Source organism: Myxine glutinosa, chromosome 7, assembly GCF_964187855.1.
Source record: "Myxine glutinosa chromosome 7, kmMyxGlut1.1, whole genome shotgun sequence".
NCBI lineage: Eukaryota > Metazoa > Chordata > Myxini > Myxiniformes > Myxinidae > Myxine > Myxine glutinosa.
The window spans coordinates 174,933,191-174,948,659 of NC_136267.1; the positions used below are offsets into that span (position 1 = coordinate 174,933,191).

Here is a 15,469-nt window from a genome sequence, read left to right on the forward strand (position 1 = left end):
GCTACCACATTCACTAACAGAGTCATCTATATCAGATGGCTCAGATGGTGTGTCACACTGGTTTTCATCATTTATCTCCTCACCGTCATCACATCCCTCCACGTTATCGGATGGGGCATAGTCCATAGAGGGGGGGGACGGGGAGGGAGAGAAATGAGCCATCTTCAGGGGAGGGGGGGGGGGGGGGTACTAATTTTTGCGGTTCAACCATATCAGTTTCTAGGTCAGTAGACAAGGGCGAGGATTCATCCACATCTATGTCCTCCAATACCGAGAAACGATTTTCTGTGACGAGGGACAAATCTAGGCCAGAGAGGAGGGGCTGTCGGTTTTCAGTTGTAGGTTTTTTAAAGAGATGACCGTTTTCCTCTGTTGTTTGCAGATGTCTTTTTCCTTTTGGGCAGACTAATTGAAACTCGTCCTGGTTAGTGGGAAGAGATTGCAAGGGTTTGGGGGGAGGGGGGGGGGGAGGGAGGACGTGATCATCGGGAGGGGGGTCCCATCGGCTACCACGGCGGGAGAGGTAGGATCAGTTATAGCAGGCAACAAGCTGTGATTGGACGATGTCGCCTGGGGGGTGAGATCTATAGTTAACAGGAGATGGCTGCAATTAGATCCTTCATTGGAGGGAGGGGCCCCTGTTTCAAGGGGAGGGGAAGGGGGTACTGCGGGGGGGGGGGTTGGATTGGTGGTAAGAGGGCTTGGGTCGGTGGTGGACAGATTGGGATCAGTGGTGGTAAGGCTTGGGTCGATGGTGGGAAGGTTCGGGTCGGTGGTGGGAGGGCTTGGTTCGGCGGCGGGAGGGCTTGGTTCGGTGGTGGGAAGGTTTGGTTCGGTGGTGGGAAGGCTTGGGTCGGTGGTGGGAAGGCTTGGGTCAGTGGTGGAAGGGTTTGGACCGGTGGTGGGAAGGTGGGGGGGTTGCTTATTCCCGGTTCGGAGGGGAGGTTGCACTTGTGGAGAATTCTCTTTTCGGGGGCAGTCATGCTTAACATGCCCAAATTGTCCGCAGCCAAAACATTTTAGAACGTTGGTGGACACGTACACTGTATATTCGTTCTGTTGATGTTTTAATTTTTTAAAATCATAAACACTTGCCGCCGGAATGAAACCACGTGCCTTAAATCGTTGTTTCGTGACCCAAAGGGAATCATGGAGATACGAGACACGATGGTACCGTATCGGGCCAACTCTTTAATTAGTACATCGTCGGATACAAATGGGGGGCAATTTGATATCACGACTTTTATCGCTGGGCTATCTAGTGGAGAAATCATTACAAATAGATCTGGATCGATTGTCAAACCCTGTTCGACAATTTGTGGGACACAATCCACGTCGGACAAAAAAATAACGATCCGCTTGTTCATCCGCGAAGCGGCAACAACCTTGTCGATCCCGACAACACGACCGGTTGCGAGGACAACGTCCTCGACACTAACCTCACGTTCCGGAGGTACACAAAAGAACCCGTGCTTACGGGTCAGGCTCTGAAAGGCAGTAAATCGAGATAGTGCAGCTGCCATGCTGGAACAGCTGCACTTACAACCCCTCCCCAACTCGGGGAGGGTGAATATATAATACAATCTTCCCTACCCGAACTCCGGGAATGGGAAGCAATCAGACCTCTCCAATTTCCCTAACTTCGGAAAAGGGAGGCAACAAAACAAACTGAAGGAAGGATAAACGAAAGGAAAAAAAGGAAATAGAGGTTTAAGATGAAGGAGCAAACACCGATCGGGCGACACCCAAAAACGGCGAACCCTTACCAGCGATCACCCTGTGCTCTCCGGCTCTCTCTCCCGTCTCAACGTATATGGGAATCGCCAGGAAGACTCCACGAACAGGTACAAGGACACAGAGGGGGGAAAACGGGGGGGGGGGGGGGGGGGGAGGGAATGGAGCAACAACACAGAGCACTCACAGGCCTCCACAAGCAGACGCCATGACAGTACAACCAGCATACAAACGGCCAGCAGGTGGCGACAGAGAGAGAGAGAGAGAGAGAGAGATAGAGATATATCGAGATATATCGAGATATATCGAGATATATAGAGATATATAGAGAGATATATAGAGATATATAGAGATATATAGAGATATATAGAGATATATAGAGATATATAGAGATATATAGAGATATATAGATATTGCGTGAAGAGAAAGGGAAGGAAAAGTGAATGAATTAATATGTGTAGAGACAGATATTTTAGGAGAAAGAAAGGGAGGGAGTTTATGTGTAGAGACAGACAGAGAAAGATATTTATGGAGAAAGGGAGGGAGTTTATGTGTAGAGACAGATGGAGAAAGAAAGGGAGGGAGTTTGGTGGTGGATTTTTAAAGAGAAAAAAAGACAGAGAGGTTGGGTAGTGGTGGGGAAGGGGGATGGAGAGAAATAAGCCTGAAAGTTGGTCCACAGCACAGCCTTGGATCTTTGTTGCCTTGCATTCTACAAGAGTCTATCCTCAATTAAGTCAGGCCTTGAAATTGTCATTCTTCCCCGCTCTGTGCATTTTTTTTTGGCCAAGGCTGTAAAGGCTTCGACCTGTCATTCATTGCTGAATATTCTTATTGCTCCGACGAAGGTCTAATGCCTGAAGCTTAAGTTTTGCTTTGCGTGCTACTCGGCTATGGTTAAGGGTTGAACTGTCTAGTTTTCTTCATGCTAATTTTTACTTTGGAGGAATGCAAATTCAACAAACACCAATAAGAAAATTGTGGATAATAATACCTTTTGCGGTGATTCTTGGTTCGAAGTTTGACGATGTAGAAATAGTTAATATAAAAGTAGTGACTGCATTGGATCTGTGGCGGCTCATCATCCATTGGTAGCAGAACCTGATTAAAATGACTGCACAAATAATGAAGTCTCAGAATGGGGAACGTAATTTCAGTGTGGAAGCTGAAGGTGGCGGTGGCGGGGTGAGGGGGCATGGGGAGCGGGTCTATAGATGTGTCACATACCTTAGAAGCCGGGCATACAGTGTACTTACAGTCACGTGAAAAAGTAAGTACACCCCATGTAAACTTTTGACTTTTTCAACATATTTCAACATACAGCGATTTGATCTTCATTTCAACAATATTGAGAGATAAAGGTGATATAATATAACAAATATCATGAAACATTTACATTTTGTAGTCCATTGTTTAATTTAAATAAACATAAATGCAAATTTCGCATGTGGAAAAAGTAAGTACACCCCTACATGTATTACTACTTCAAATACCTAAAATTAGAATCAGGTGCACCAGTTCAGGTGCAAATGATTAGAACATCCTTAGAGAGGATCTTGGAGGAACCTGTCTTATTTAAACCTCAGACATTTATTTTGGTTTGCTCTTTGTTGTTGAAGTGTGCGGCATCACCATTCCTAGATCAAAAGAGCTCTCTGAGGCCTTCAGAAAGAAGGTTATAGATGCCTACGAGTCTGGGAAGGGATTTAAAAAGATCTCCAAACAATTTGAAATCAATCATTCGACTGTCCGGAAGATCATCTACAAGTGGAGAAGATTCCAAACAACTGCCATCTTGTTCAGGCCAGGCCGCCCCAGCAAGTTCAGCCTGAGAGCAGACCGCAAGATGCTGAAAGAAGTCTCGAAGAACCCCAGAATGTCATCACGGGACCTACAGGTAGCTCTTGCCACTGTTGATGTCAAAGTGCACGAGTCTACCATTAGAAAGAGGCTGCACAAATTTGATCTACATGGGAGGTGTGCCAGAAGGAAACCTTTGCGGTCCAGAAAGAACATCAGGGCAAGACTAAAGTTTGCCAATGAACACCGAGGCAAAGACCAGCACTTCTGGAACAATGTGCTCTGGACAGATGAGTCAAAGGTAGGGCTATTTGGCCACAGTAACAGAAGACATGTTTGGCAAAAACCAAAGACAGCATTTGACCACAAGAACCTGATACCAACTGTAAAGCATGGTGGTGGAAATATTATGGTTTGGGGCAGCTTTGCTGCATCAGGGCCTGGGGCAGCTCACCATCATAGAATCCACAATGAATTCTTCATTGTACCAGAGGGTGCTTGAGGATAATGTGAGGCCATCTGTCGGAAAGTTGAAGCTCAGCCGAAGGTGGACCTTGCAACATGACAATGACCCTAAACATACCAGTAAATCCACCAAGGAATGGCTGAAAAGAAAGAAATGGAGGGTTCTGGAATGGCCAAGTCAAAGCCTGGATCTAAATCCCATCGAGATGTTGTGGGGGGATTTGAAACGAGCTGTGTATGCAAGAAACCCCTCAAACATCGCACAGCTGAAAGAATTCTGCATGGAGGAGTGGGCAAAAATTTCTCCCAGTCGATGTCAGAGACTGGTAGACAGTTATAAGAAATGCCTACTTGAGGTTGTTTCTGCCAAAGGGGGCAATACCACCTAATAGAGCCAAGGTTGTACTTACTTTTTCCACATGCGAAATTTACATTTATGTTTATTTAATTTATACAATGGACTACAATTGTAAATGTTTCATGATATTTGTTATATTATATCACCTTTATCTATCAATATTGTTGAAATGAAGATCAAATAGCTGTATGTTGAAATATGTTGAAAAGGTCAAAACTTTACATGGGGTGTACTTACTTTTTCACGTGACTGTACCTGTGGGAGTATTTTTTTGTCCTTCCTGTAATACATCGCTCAAACATTTAAATTGGACTTGACTTGTGGTTTTGGGTCTGAGCGTGTTGGAAGCTGGTTCATACATGCCTCCTTACAGTTCATCAAAACTAAGTTTTCTGGAACAGATCCATCTTGTCTTTCTGTTATCATTTCCTCCCTATGTTGATTCCTCCGCCATCAGCAATGGTTGGAGGTTATGTTTTCACCGCTGTCTGTTTGTGTGCAGGATATCTCAAAAAGTTGTGGACGGATTCGGATTAAATTTGGTGGACAGGTTGGGTGTGTGACAAGGACAAATTGATTATATTTTGGTGAAGATCCAGATCCTATAAATTTTTAAGTGATTCTTCACCATTGAGAGTTAGGTCCAAAAACGATAAATATCATGATATCTCGAAGTTATAGATGGATTTTGATGAAACTTGGTGGAAAGATTGTGTTTATTATTAAACACAATGTGTTTATTAAAGAACAAGGAAGAGTTTATTCAATTTTGGTGAAGATCCGGATGGGAATTTATTTTTTAATTTCTAAAGGATTTCTTCGCTATTGATAGATGAGGCCATAAACGATATATATAGCACGACAACTCAAAAAGTTGTGGGCGAGTTATGACAAAACGTGGAACAAGCCAAGAACAAGGCGATCAGATATTGGTTCAAAGTGTGTCGGAGGTATGCGCTCTCCCGAGTGCCCTTCTAGTTGTGTTTTCATCCCATTTTCCATGTTTTATTCTACTGTACTTTTTTGTAGATGAGCCTGGTGTTGGCTTAGTGGTTAGGGTTCTACCTCAGGATGCTAGGATCCTGAGTTCGAATCCCAGTCGCCAGGTGGGTTGACTCAGCCTGTCATCCTTCCGAGGTCAGCAAATTGAGTACCAGCTTGCTGGGATGAATGAGCCATTCGGGTATCCTGCGTCAGAGTGGCGATCCATCCAGGATTGTGCCCAATAGCCAAAGAAACTGCTTCGGCATCCCTATGCATCATCACGGTGCAAAAAGGAATTGTCATCATCATCATCACTTTGTTGTGGTGTATTATCGAATTTGTGCCCTTGTGAGTGTCTGGTCTACCCGCCACATCATTGGCTAGTTCGCATACCCATTCTGTCGCTGCTCTGGTACGTGCCTCATTATGCTCTCTTTATCCTAAGTGTTCTCCTTTCATGTTCCACAACATTATTTTATTTCTTCTCTACTTGAAAATTTTTGAATTGTGAAAGATGATGGGAATTGAGCCTGTGATGGATGCTGTGAAGAGAAACAGGTTGATATGGTTTGGTCATGTGTTGAGGAAGGATGAAAGTGACTGGTTGAGAAGAGTGATGGAAATGAATGAAGAAGGAAGTAGAGGACGGGGAAGACCGAGAAAGACTTGGCTAAAGATGGTGGAAGAAGAAATGCGGGCAAGGGGGTTAACAAGGGGAGATGCAGAAAATAGGGCAAAATGGAGAAGATTGTCATGGGGACCGCAAGGCTAACCCCCGCTCTAGCAGGGAAAATGGTCTTAAAATGCCTGTTGTTGTTGTTGTCTTCACTTAAAAAGAAAAAGGAAACTCCGTTAACTAAAAAAAACAACACAAACTCATCTTGCCTGTTATTTCCTTCATTCATTCATTGATTGTTCACCACCATCTCAATTCTCAGGTCACCTCTTCTACCCCTGACCCTCCCCCCCCCCCCCCATCAACAACCATGATATTTTCCTACTCCCATTAACTCCCCATGCCCTCCTCTTTCCGGGATCCAGGTTTTCCTTCCACTTCTGTGATTGAGAGTTTGTGGGTCTTGTGTACTCCGTGTGGCCTCTATCTTGTGTACTCCGTGTGGCCTCCTCTTGCTCTCATTCTTCCCCACATCCCTTATGTCCAGGTCTCCCTTTACTTGCCCCTCAACCCCACTGTTGTTGTCATGTAGCATTTTAGAAAAACCTCTAAGTCTACCAAAATTGAACAAATTTCGACCCTTCATTTTTTTTTTTTTTGCTTCTGATTATTCTTCCTGAATCTAATGCCATTTCTTCCTATCAATTTAGTTTGTTATTAAGCAATGGGAGTAAAGTGCCAAGTAATTACCAAGTAATTTGCAGATCATCAAGTAATTACTGAGAAGGTTATTCATATTTTGCTCTACCTTTGTCCATTGCTGCATCATGTAAGAGTTGGCAGGATAGCCTAGATTCTAGGCCCTAGAGGTATACATTCTGAGATGTGTAGCCAGGGTTTGAATCTTGGTCCAGCTATTGCACCGTCACCCTGGTGCTCCGCAGAGCAATGCATCACTGTGTGCGCCCTTCCTCGGATGGACATTACATTCAGCGTCCCGTCTGCCGGCATTACTTGGTGGACGGTAAAAATCTCACGGCGTTCTTCGTGAATGGTAGGCGAGTTGTCGCCAACGCCATGGCCAATTTTCAAATTCCTGTTCTAACCTACAGGAGGTGCTACATCAGCTGCGCAGTGGCACTAACAGCAGCATGAGGCAACTCGTTGCCACGTGCTGGATACAAGAAAAGAAGCGGCCTCGTGCGCGTGTGAAACATTTTGAAAACCGTTGCACGATGTGGCAAGAATGGTGATATTTGAAACTAAACCTAACTGTGTAGCTCCTCACCAACAATAAATTCCATTCATAACATAACAAACATGTTTGTACTCGATGTGAAGATGAAAGGAAATTTTCCTTCTTGTGCATAATTAATCAAAGTAAAGGTCACATTTCGGGGCGAGAGGGACAGCACAATTTGGTACCAGACATTGCTTGAGAACATCATTGTACAAATGTGGTGTTATTCATTTATCTTGATGGGGAAAAACTTCAAAACTTCTTTAATTCATTTTTTTGCCTTCAGGTCAGGTCAGGTGCGTGTGTGTGCGTGCGTGCGTGCGTGCGTGTGTGTGTGCTTGCGTGTTTCGTGTATTCATGCAGTTATCCAATTGCATTTAGCGTAGGCTTGTGCAGTAATACTTGTTTAACGCTGCCCCGTAGACCGCTGATTCATAGCTTTGTCCTGGAGATTTTTGCTAAAAACAAAAAAATAAAATTAGAAAAGCCACAACACGCAGCCCATAAACACACCCACTGCCATTGTTTGTACTGTTTGCACACGCTCTGCCCGTTTGCACACGCTCTGCCCCTTGCACGTTTGCACACGGGTTGGCCTTTTTCGGGCACCGTGGTCCCCTTTTTGAAGCAATGTTTTATGGCTGGATGCTCTTCCTGCCGCCAACCCTGTTCGTGCCTCTTGTGACACACTAGGAATTACCAGTTAACTGGTACTCAATTTTCCGACCTCGGAAGGATGACAGGCTGAGTCAACCCCCCCTGGCGTTAATTTAGCGATCGACCGGGATTCTAACCCAGGATCCTCGGATCCCAAGCTGGCACCCTAACCGCTGAGCCAACAACAGGCTTGTGCACCCCATGTTAAGAACTACTGAAATAAACAATGGTATAATGACCCCTTTTCGCACATTTTTGATCAGCACTCTCTTTTCCAGGAACACCTTCTGAGCGCTAAGCGAAGTTTTCCTTTATTTCTATGGGAATGCAGGCAGTACGCTCTCTTAAGGAAACGATGGAGGATTGCTGGGACCAAGATGCTGAAGCACGCCTCACAGCACAGTGTGCTGAGGAGAGGATCGCCGAGCTCTTGCTGCTTTGGGACCGAAACCGATCTGTCAGCCCGACAGTCAACACCATGAGCCACCTTCCCTCCACAGCGACACAGAATGAACGGTGTGACAATCCAACTGCTGAGCTATTTCTTCCTCTTGTTCAATGGCTTGGTTAAGTAACAGTCAAGGTATTCCTTGTCCTGAGGTGATTTGCCACTGTCAGAACCAGCATTTCAAAGCACTTTATTGTTATTGGTTTGTGAGAATATTGCATACGTTCTCATTTTGCAAGCAATAACAAGCTTTATGATTCTTACAATCGTCCAAAGTGAAATATTATAGGATACTGAAATTAAAATAAATACTCGTGTATTTATTTATTTTATTTTATTAAATTTGATTATTTTATTTTATTGATTTTAATATTTATTTATTTTATTTAAACTCTTGTATTTCTTTTTAAATATATAAATAAATGCTCGTGTGAAATACTTTAGGACTTTAGGTACACAAACTCGGGACTTTGAGATTTATGACCTAATTTCAGGTGACCCGTTGTGATTGTTCTTCTATTTTAAAAGCAATGGAAATGCGACTTTCCTTGGATGTGTTCTTCACTTAATGTTATGCTGCACCTGGTCCCCAATGGAGGTGCATGGTTTTCTTCAGGAGAAAAGAATGCAAGCCCTAAAACCATGTGTACAAGTGGGTAAAATTAAACAATGCGAGCGCAAAGGAAACCGTGCAAAGTGTGTACACAACTGTGACTAGCGCCTAGATTTAGCAGAATGGCGTTTGCTCGTCGATCTCGCTTTTGCACGATTGGTGGGCAATCATTCACATCGATATACAGACTTGGCATTTAATATGGAATATTTTTTTTGTGGGGGAGAACTTACTTTTCAAGATGACTTAGAACCAAAAGTTCATTGGAATTATGTTGAAATTATTCTAGATTTTGTTAATGTGACTTTTAAAAGAAACAAAAACCACATTTGACATTTCGAAGCAAATAAATTGATCCTTGAAAGTGATGTAAACTGATATCGAACTCAATTCACGGACAGTACTGTGTTAAACTTCTATGCGTTTTCCAGAAGTATCTCTTTATTTTGCACATTAGCCAAAAAAAATTTCAACAAAAACAAAAGCTAAATTATGACTGGGATTACGGACAGTAAAATTACAGTTCAGTACTTCGTGTAACCCCCACGAGCATTCAGGAGAGCACGTACACGTCGAGGCATGCTGTTCACGAGATTTGCCAAGGTTTGGACTGGAATCGCTTGCCATGCAGTGACAAAAAAAAAAAAAAAAAAAAACCTTTAGAGGCCATTTTTCCCTGCAAAGCAGGGGTTGGCCTTTTTTGGGCACCGTGGTTGTTGTTGTTTTTGTTGGTCCCCTTTTTGAAGCAATGTTTTACGGCCGGATGCCCTTCCTGCCGCCAACCCTGTTTGTCGCCTTTTACGACAAACAGGGAATTACCAGTGACTGGTACTCAATTAGCCGACCTCGGAAGGATGACAGGCTGAGTCAACCCCCCTGGCGTTAATTCAGCGATTGACCGGGATTCGAACCCAGGATCCTCGGATCCTAAGCTGGGACCCTAGCCGCTAAACCACCACCAGGTTACATGCAGTGACAATAGTCTGCTGCAATTCACGCACAGAGGTCGGCTGCTGGTCCAAGTTGTCGATTTGACGCGTTCATTCTGCCCACAAGTTCTCTATCGGATTCATATCCGGGCACATGGCAGGCCACTCCATATGCTCTACACCACGGTCAGCAAGAAAGTGTTGGATCATGCGCGCACGATGAGGCCATGGATTGTCATCTTGGAAGACAAAGTTTCCTCGAAAGGCTGCACGAGCAAATGGAAGCAATGTTTCTTCCAGAATGACCCTGTACTTGAACTGGTTCAGGTTTCCATTCAGAACAACCAGGTCAGTTTTGCCCCCTGCATGAAAAGCAGCCCAAACGGTCACCCCACAACCTCCAGCTTGGACTCTTGGCACTATACAATCTTCGTTGTGGCCTTCATGCACCTGTCTGTGCACTCGGACGCGGCCATCTTGACGATAGACCAGAAATCTAGATTCGTCACTGAAGGTCACGTGATTCCAGTGTCCTGGCTGCCATTGAAGGTGCTCTCTGGCCCACTGCAATCGGCGCTGGCTGTGTTGTCTGGTCAGGCGTGGCTTTCTCAGGGGACGCCTGGCACGATAGCCTGCTTGAACCAGTCGTTGGTTGACTAGCCTTGTGGATACAGGCACATTTGTCAGTTGCTGCTACTCAGCCCGAAGCCGATTAGCTGACTTGGTACGGCCATTGCGGACTAACCGGTGCAGCTGGCGATCATCTCTCCTTGTGGTTCTGCGTGGACGTCCTGGCCTCGGTATTGGAGTAGGGACACCCCTCTGAGCATTTCGTTTCAGGATCTTTGACACCTGACCTTGAGTGATGCCATACTGCCGAGCAATAGCACGCTGTTTCATGCCAGAATTTCGTAAAGCCACCACTCCATGACAAACAGCATTGTCAAGTTGAAAGAAACCATCTCTAGAGGAAGCGGCAATAACGTTTGTAGACGTGCAGCAGTTGTTTTCCACTAATACAGAACGCAACAACCCTTGTATACCCGATTGTGAAGCCAATCCTCAAATGTACCTGTCCTTACATTTTGTCACGCCACCTGTGATATAATCCTGTTATTGACTTCTTGCTGCGAAAGACAATCAGTGACATGGTTCTTTCAACAAAGACATCACCGAAGGGTAAAATAAACTCACCAGATTGATATACTGTGTTCAGAAAGTAAACCCAAGTCAAGAAAAAAAAAATATTCCATATTAAATGCCAAGTCTGCAAATACACCTTGAACTGCATACCTCCAACATGGTGGACAGAATGAGGATTGTGTTCATAATAACAAGGAGCTGAATGTCCAGTCGGTGGCTGGCTTTGGAGGCCAACTTTAAAATGTGGTTTCCCCAAGAAAGATCATAGCTGATAGTGACACCTGGGAGCTTGAATGACTAAACTTCCTCAAGAGGGTTGTTAAGAAAGTACAGAGGAGGGTTTGCCAGATGGTCCTTTTGGAGAGATAATGCGAGTGAGATTTGTCAAGATTGAAAGACGTATTCCAAGTGTTTGACCATCTTTTGATATTGTCGAGGTCTGAGAAGAGCGAAAGGCTACCTGCATGAAGCTACCTGTATGAAGGAAGAGGGATGCCTTAGCAGAGGGTGGAGCTATCAGCAAATATATAAAAAGGATTTTCCAGAGAGTCAGAGATCAGTGATGAAGATCAAGAATAAGACCCGGCCCCGAACACTGCCTTGGGCACTCTGGCCTTGACAGGGAGAGAAGATGAAAGGATTCCGTTGAGCGACACATTTTGGCTACGAGAGTAGAGGAAGTCAGTAAGTCATGTGTGGAGTTGACCTTGGATACCATAGGTAGAGAGTTTGGAGAGCGAGGCAGGATGTCAAATGTATCAAACAACAACAACAACAACATGCATTTTAAGGCCATTTTCCCTGCTAGAGCGGGGGTTAGCCTTGCGGTCCCCATGACAATCTTCTCCATTTTGCCCTATTTTCTGCATCTCTCCTTGTTAACCCCCTTGCCCGCATTTCTTCTTCCACCATCTTTAGCCAAGTCTTTCTCGGTCTTCCCCGTCCTCTACTTCCTTCTACATTAACTTCCATCACTCTTCTCAACCAGTCACTTTCATCCTTCCTCAACACATGACCAAACCATCTCAACCTGTTCCTCTTCACAGCATCAATCACAGGCAATATTCCCATCATCTTTCGCAATTCATCATTTGTCTTCCTCTCTCTCAACGATACTCCGCACATCCATCGAACCATTCGCATTTCCACCCTTTCCAGCCTTTGTTGCTGCTCTACGTTCATTACCCATGTCTCGCTCCCATAAATCATAACACTTCTCACACATGCAGCATACACCTTTCCCTTCAGCTTCAGCGACACTCTCCTCATCAGCACGCCACTCAGTTCCCGAAACGTCTTCCATGCACATCTCACTCGAGCAAACGTTGCCGAGTCTGATCCACCTTCTCCATTCAGCATGTCTCCGAGGTAGCAAAATGTTTTCACACCTTCCAGCTTCATGCCGTCTCCAAGATCCAACTCAACATTCCCTCCATCTGCAGCTCCCTCTGTGCACACCTTACATTTGAATGTAGCTGCCACACTGGTAAATGACCCTCTCAGACCACTACATTTTTGATGAACCCACTCAGCGCACATTGTACATTGAATGGAGTTCACTCCGACACCCTTCCTGCACACAGCACACGGCCACTTCCCAGTTCTTTCCACCTCACCACATGCTTTACCTCACCACATGCTTTCCGATATTCACCTTCAGACCTTTTGTCTTCATACATTCCTTCCACTTGTTCAACTTTTCCTTCAGTCCATCCATACTTTCCGCAATCAACACCAGATCATGTGCATACAACAACTCCCATGGTAAACCCTCCTTTATGTTCTGAGCCAGCATCTCCATCACAGCTACAAATAGTAGTGGACTTAGTACCGACCCCTGATGCACTCCCACCTTCACCTCAAACTCACCACTGTTCCAGTCCTTCGTCCTTACAGCTGTGCGCGCTCTTTTGTACATTGCCATCACTACTCTGATCAACCATTCCTCCACTCCTAACTTCCTCAATGCCCATGTCAATACTTTGCGTGGAACCCTATCGAATGCTTTCTCCAGATCAACAAACCCAAGAAACAACTTCTTCCTCTTCTCCATGTACTTCTCCTGCAACTGCCTCACAATGAAAAGCGCGTCTGTCGTTCCTCTTCCTGGCATGAATCCAAACTGCATTTCGTCGATCTTCACTTTCTTCCTTATCCTCCTCTCCAACACCCTTTCCAATACCTTCATTCCATGCTCCAATAACTTTATCGCTCGGTACGAGCCACACTCCAGAGGGTCACCTTTCCCCTTGTATAGAGGGACGAGGGTATTCAGTTCCCAATCCACTGGAATGTGGCCTTCTTTCACCACCAGATCACAGATCTCTGTCATTCTCTTCACACCCCAACTTCCTGCTGCCTTCAACATATCTCCCACAACTCCCGTCGGCCCTCCCGCTTTTCCACTCTTCATTGCTTTTATCGCTTCCTCAACTTCCTTCTCAGTTATCTTCTCTGCCGGTCCTAAAACTGGGTTACTCTCTATGTTGCCATCCCATTCATTCTCTGTATTCAACAGCATTTCCATATATCTTTTCCATCTTCCTTTAATTCCATCTGGGTCGACAACGATTTGTCCCACTTCATCCTTCAAGCAACTCACCCCCATCACATCACACCTCTCTTTCGCTATGTGCTTTGCAATCCTGAATACTGTTTTCTGACCCTCTTCCGAATCCAAGCGTTCTCCGAACATTTTCCTACATGCCTCCTGCGCCTTTGCTACCTCTTTCTTTGCAGCCTTCCTGGCTGCCTTATAACTTTCATGCTCTGCTGTTTCTGCTCCCTTACCCTTCGCCTTCTGCCACTCCTTGAACTTCTTCCTCTTCTCGTCAATCCTCTTTCCAACTTCAACATCCCACCACCATGTTTCCGAGTGCCTCGGTGGTCCTTTTGTCCATCCACATACCTCACCAACGGCTCCCAACAGACTAGCTTTCATTGACATCCAACCACTTTCAAGCTCAACCACATCATCCTCTACCCCACTCAGCCTCTCTTTTAATGCTTCCCTTACTGTCACCTCTTTCAACCTCCACACCTTCATTCTCGGTTGGTACTTCACCCGCCGAGCTCTCCTCGCACCTTTCACCCTTATGTCGCAGACAACCAAGTGGTGCTGTGAAACAGCCTCCTCCCCCGGGATCACCTTTGTGTCCCGGAGGTGCCCCCTATCTCGCCTACGCACCATCAGGTAGTCAACGGTTGTCGTCGACCCACCTGACGTGTATGTAACAAGCTTATTATCCTCTTTCTGGAACTGAGTATTACAAATCAACAAATCAGCTCCATCAGCAAACTCCAAAATCCTTTCACCTTCTCCATTTCTCACACCATATCCGTAACCCCCATGAACTCCCTCAAAACCATCCATACTCCTTCCCACATGTCCATTCAGGTCTCTTCCCACCACAACAACTTCCTCATCTTTCACGTTTTCCATCAGCTTCTCTATCGCACACCAGAACGTGTCCTTCTCTTCATCGCTTCGACCAACCTGCGGAGCATATCCCGAGATGACGTTCACCAAGAGCTTTCCAATCATCAATCATCATACTATTCTTCAGGATATTGACTTCCGGTTCCTCGGGCGAGTGAGGCGTGCTTCGAGCTCTCCACGGCATCGAAGTTTGAGTGTTTTCCCATTCTTGTCTTTGTCAAATTTCCACTGGTTATTTTGCTGTGTACGTGTTATTGTGTGTTTCTAGTTGGTGTTGGTTTGTGGTTCGTGCAAACTTGTGTGTACTTAATCGTTTTCTGGGTCGTACCTCGTGCGCGGCCTGGTGACTTGGGGCTTCCCTCCCCCCGTCGGTGTTTTGTCGGTTTGGGTTATTTCCTTCGCTGTATTGCTTGTTTCTTTTATTTTGTTTTCTCCCCCTCACCTCACCTCCCTAGACAAAGAATTCTATATATATCCCCCCCCCCCCCTCAGAATTTCCATGTTTTAAACGTTTCCCGGTGTGTACCCTGGTCAGAATAGGTACACCGTATTCCTGCGTGTCGTAAGAGACGACTAAGAGGGTTGGCGTCAGGAAGGGCATCCGGCCATAAAACTGCCTCAAAAAGAGAACCAAATGTATCAAAATCGAGATATATTTCCAGAAAGACAACCCTGATGTCAAGTCTGACATTGAGGGCCTCCATCCATTGTTGGGTGAGTGGAAGCAGCATGTCCAAGGTGAAGTCACCTGGTCTGAAACCAAACTGGTGTAAACGACGGACACTTAGGTACTATTCTTCTAAAACAGCTCATATAACCGTGTTCTGTGATTGACGCATTATATAATTAGTTTAAAATTTAATTATTTTGTGTGCACATATAGGGTGTTTCAAAAAGTGAGATACAACTTTAAACGTTTATTACCTCCGCCACCAAAGGTGGATGTAGGTTATGTTTACCTCCGCCACAAAAGTTGGATGGAGGTTATGTCTACCTCCGCCACCTAAGGTGGAAGGATGTTATGTTTTCACCCCTGTCTGTCT

General features: G+C 45.2%; 1 protein-coding gene across 1 annotated transcript in view; it reads left to right on the plus strand.

Moving 5' to 3' along the window:
• The window catches only part of LOC137431848 (bone morphogenetic protein receptor type-2), a 136,845-nt gene that overhangs the window by 102,709 nt on the left and 18,667 nt on the right, over positions 1-15,469 (plus strand). Inside the window, exon 11 of the mRNA XM_068123607.2 lies at positions 8,186-8,370. Within this exon, the coding sequence (XP_067979708.2) occupies positions 8,186-8,370 (185 nt within the window). The remainder of the gene's footprint in view (positions 1-8,185; positions 8,371-15,469) is intronic.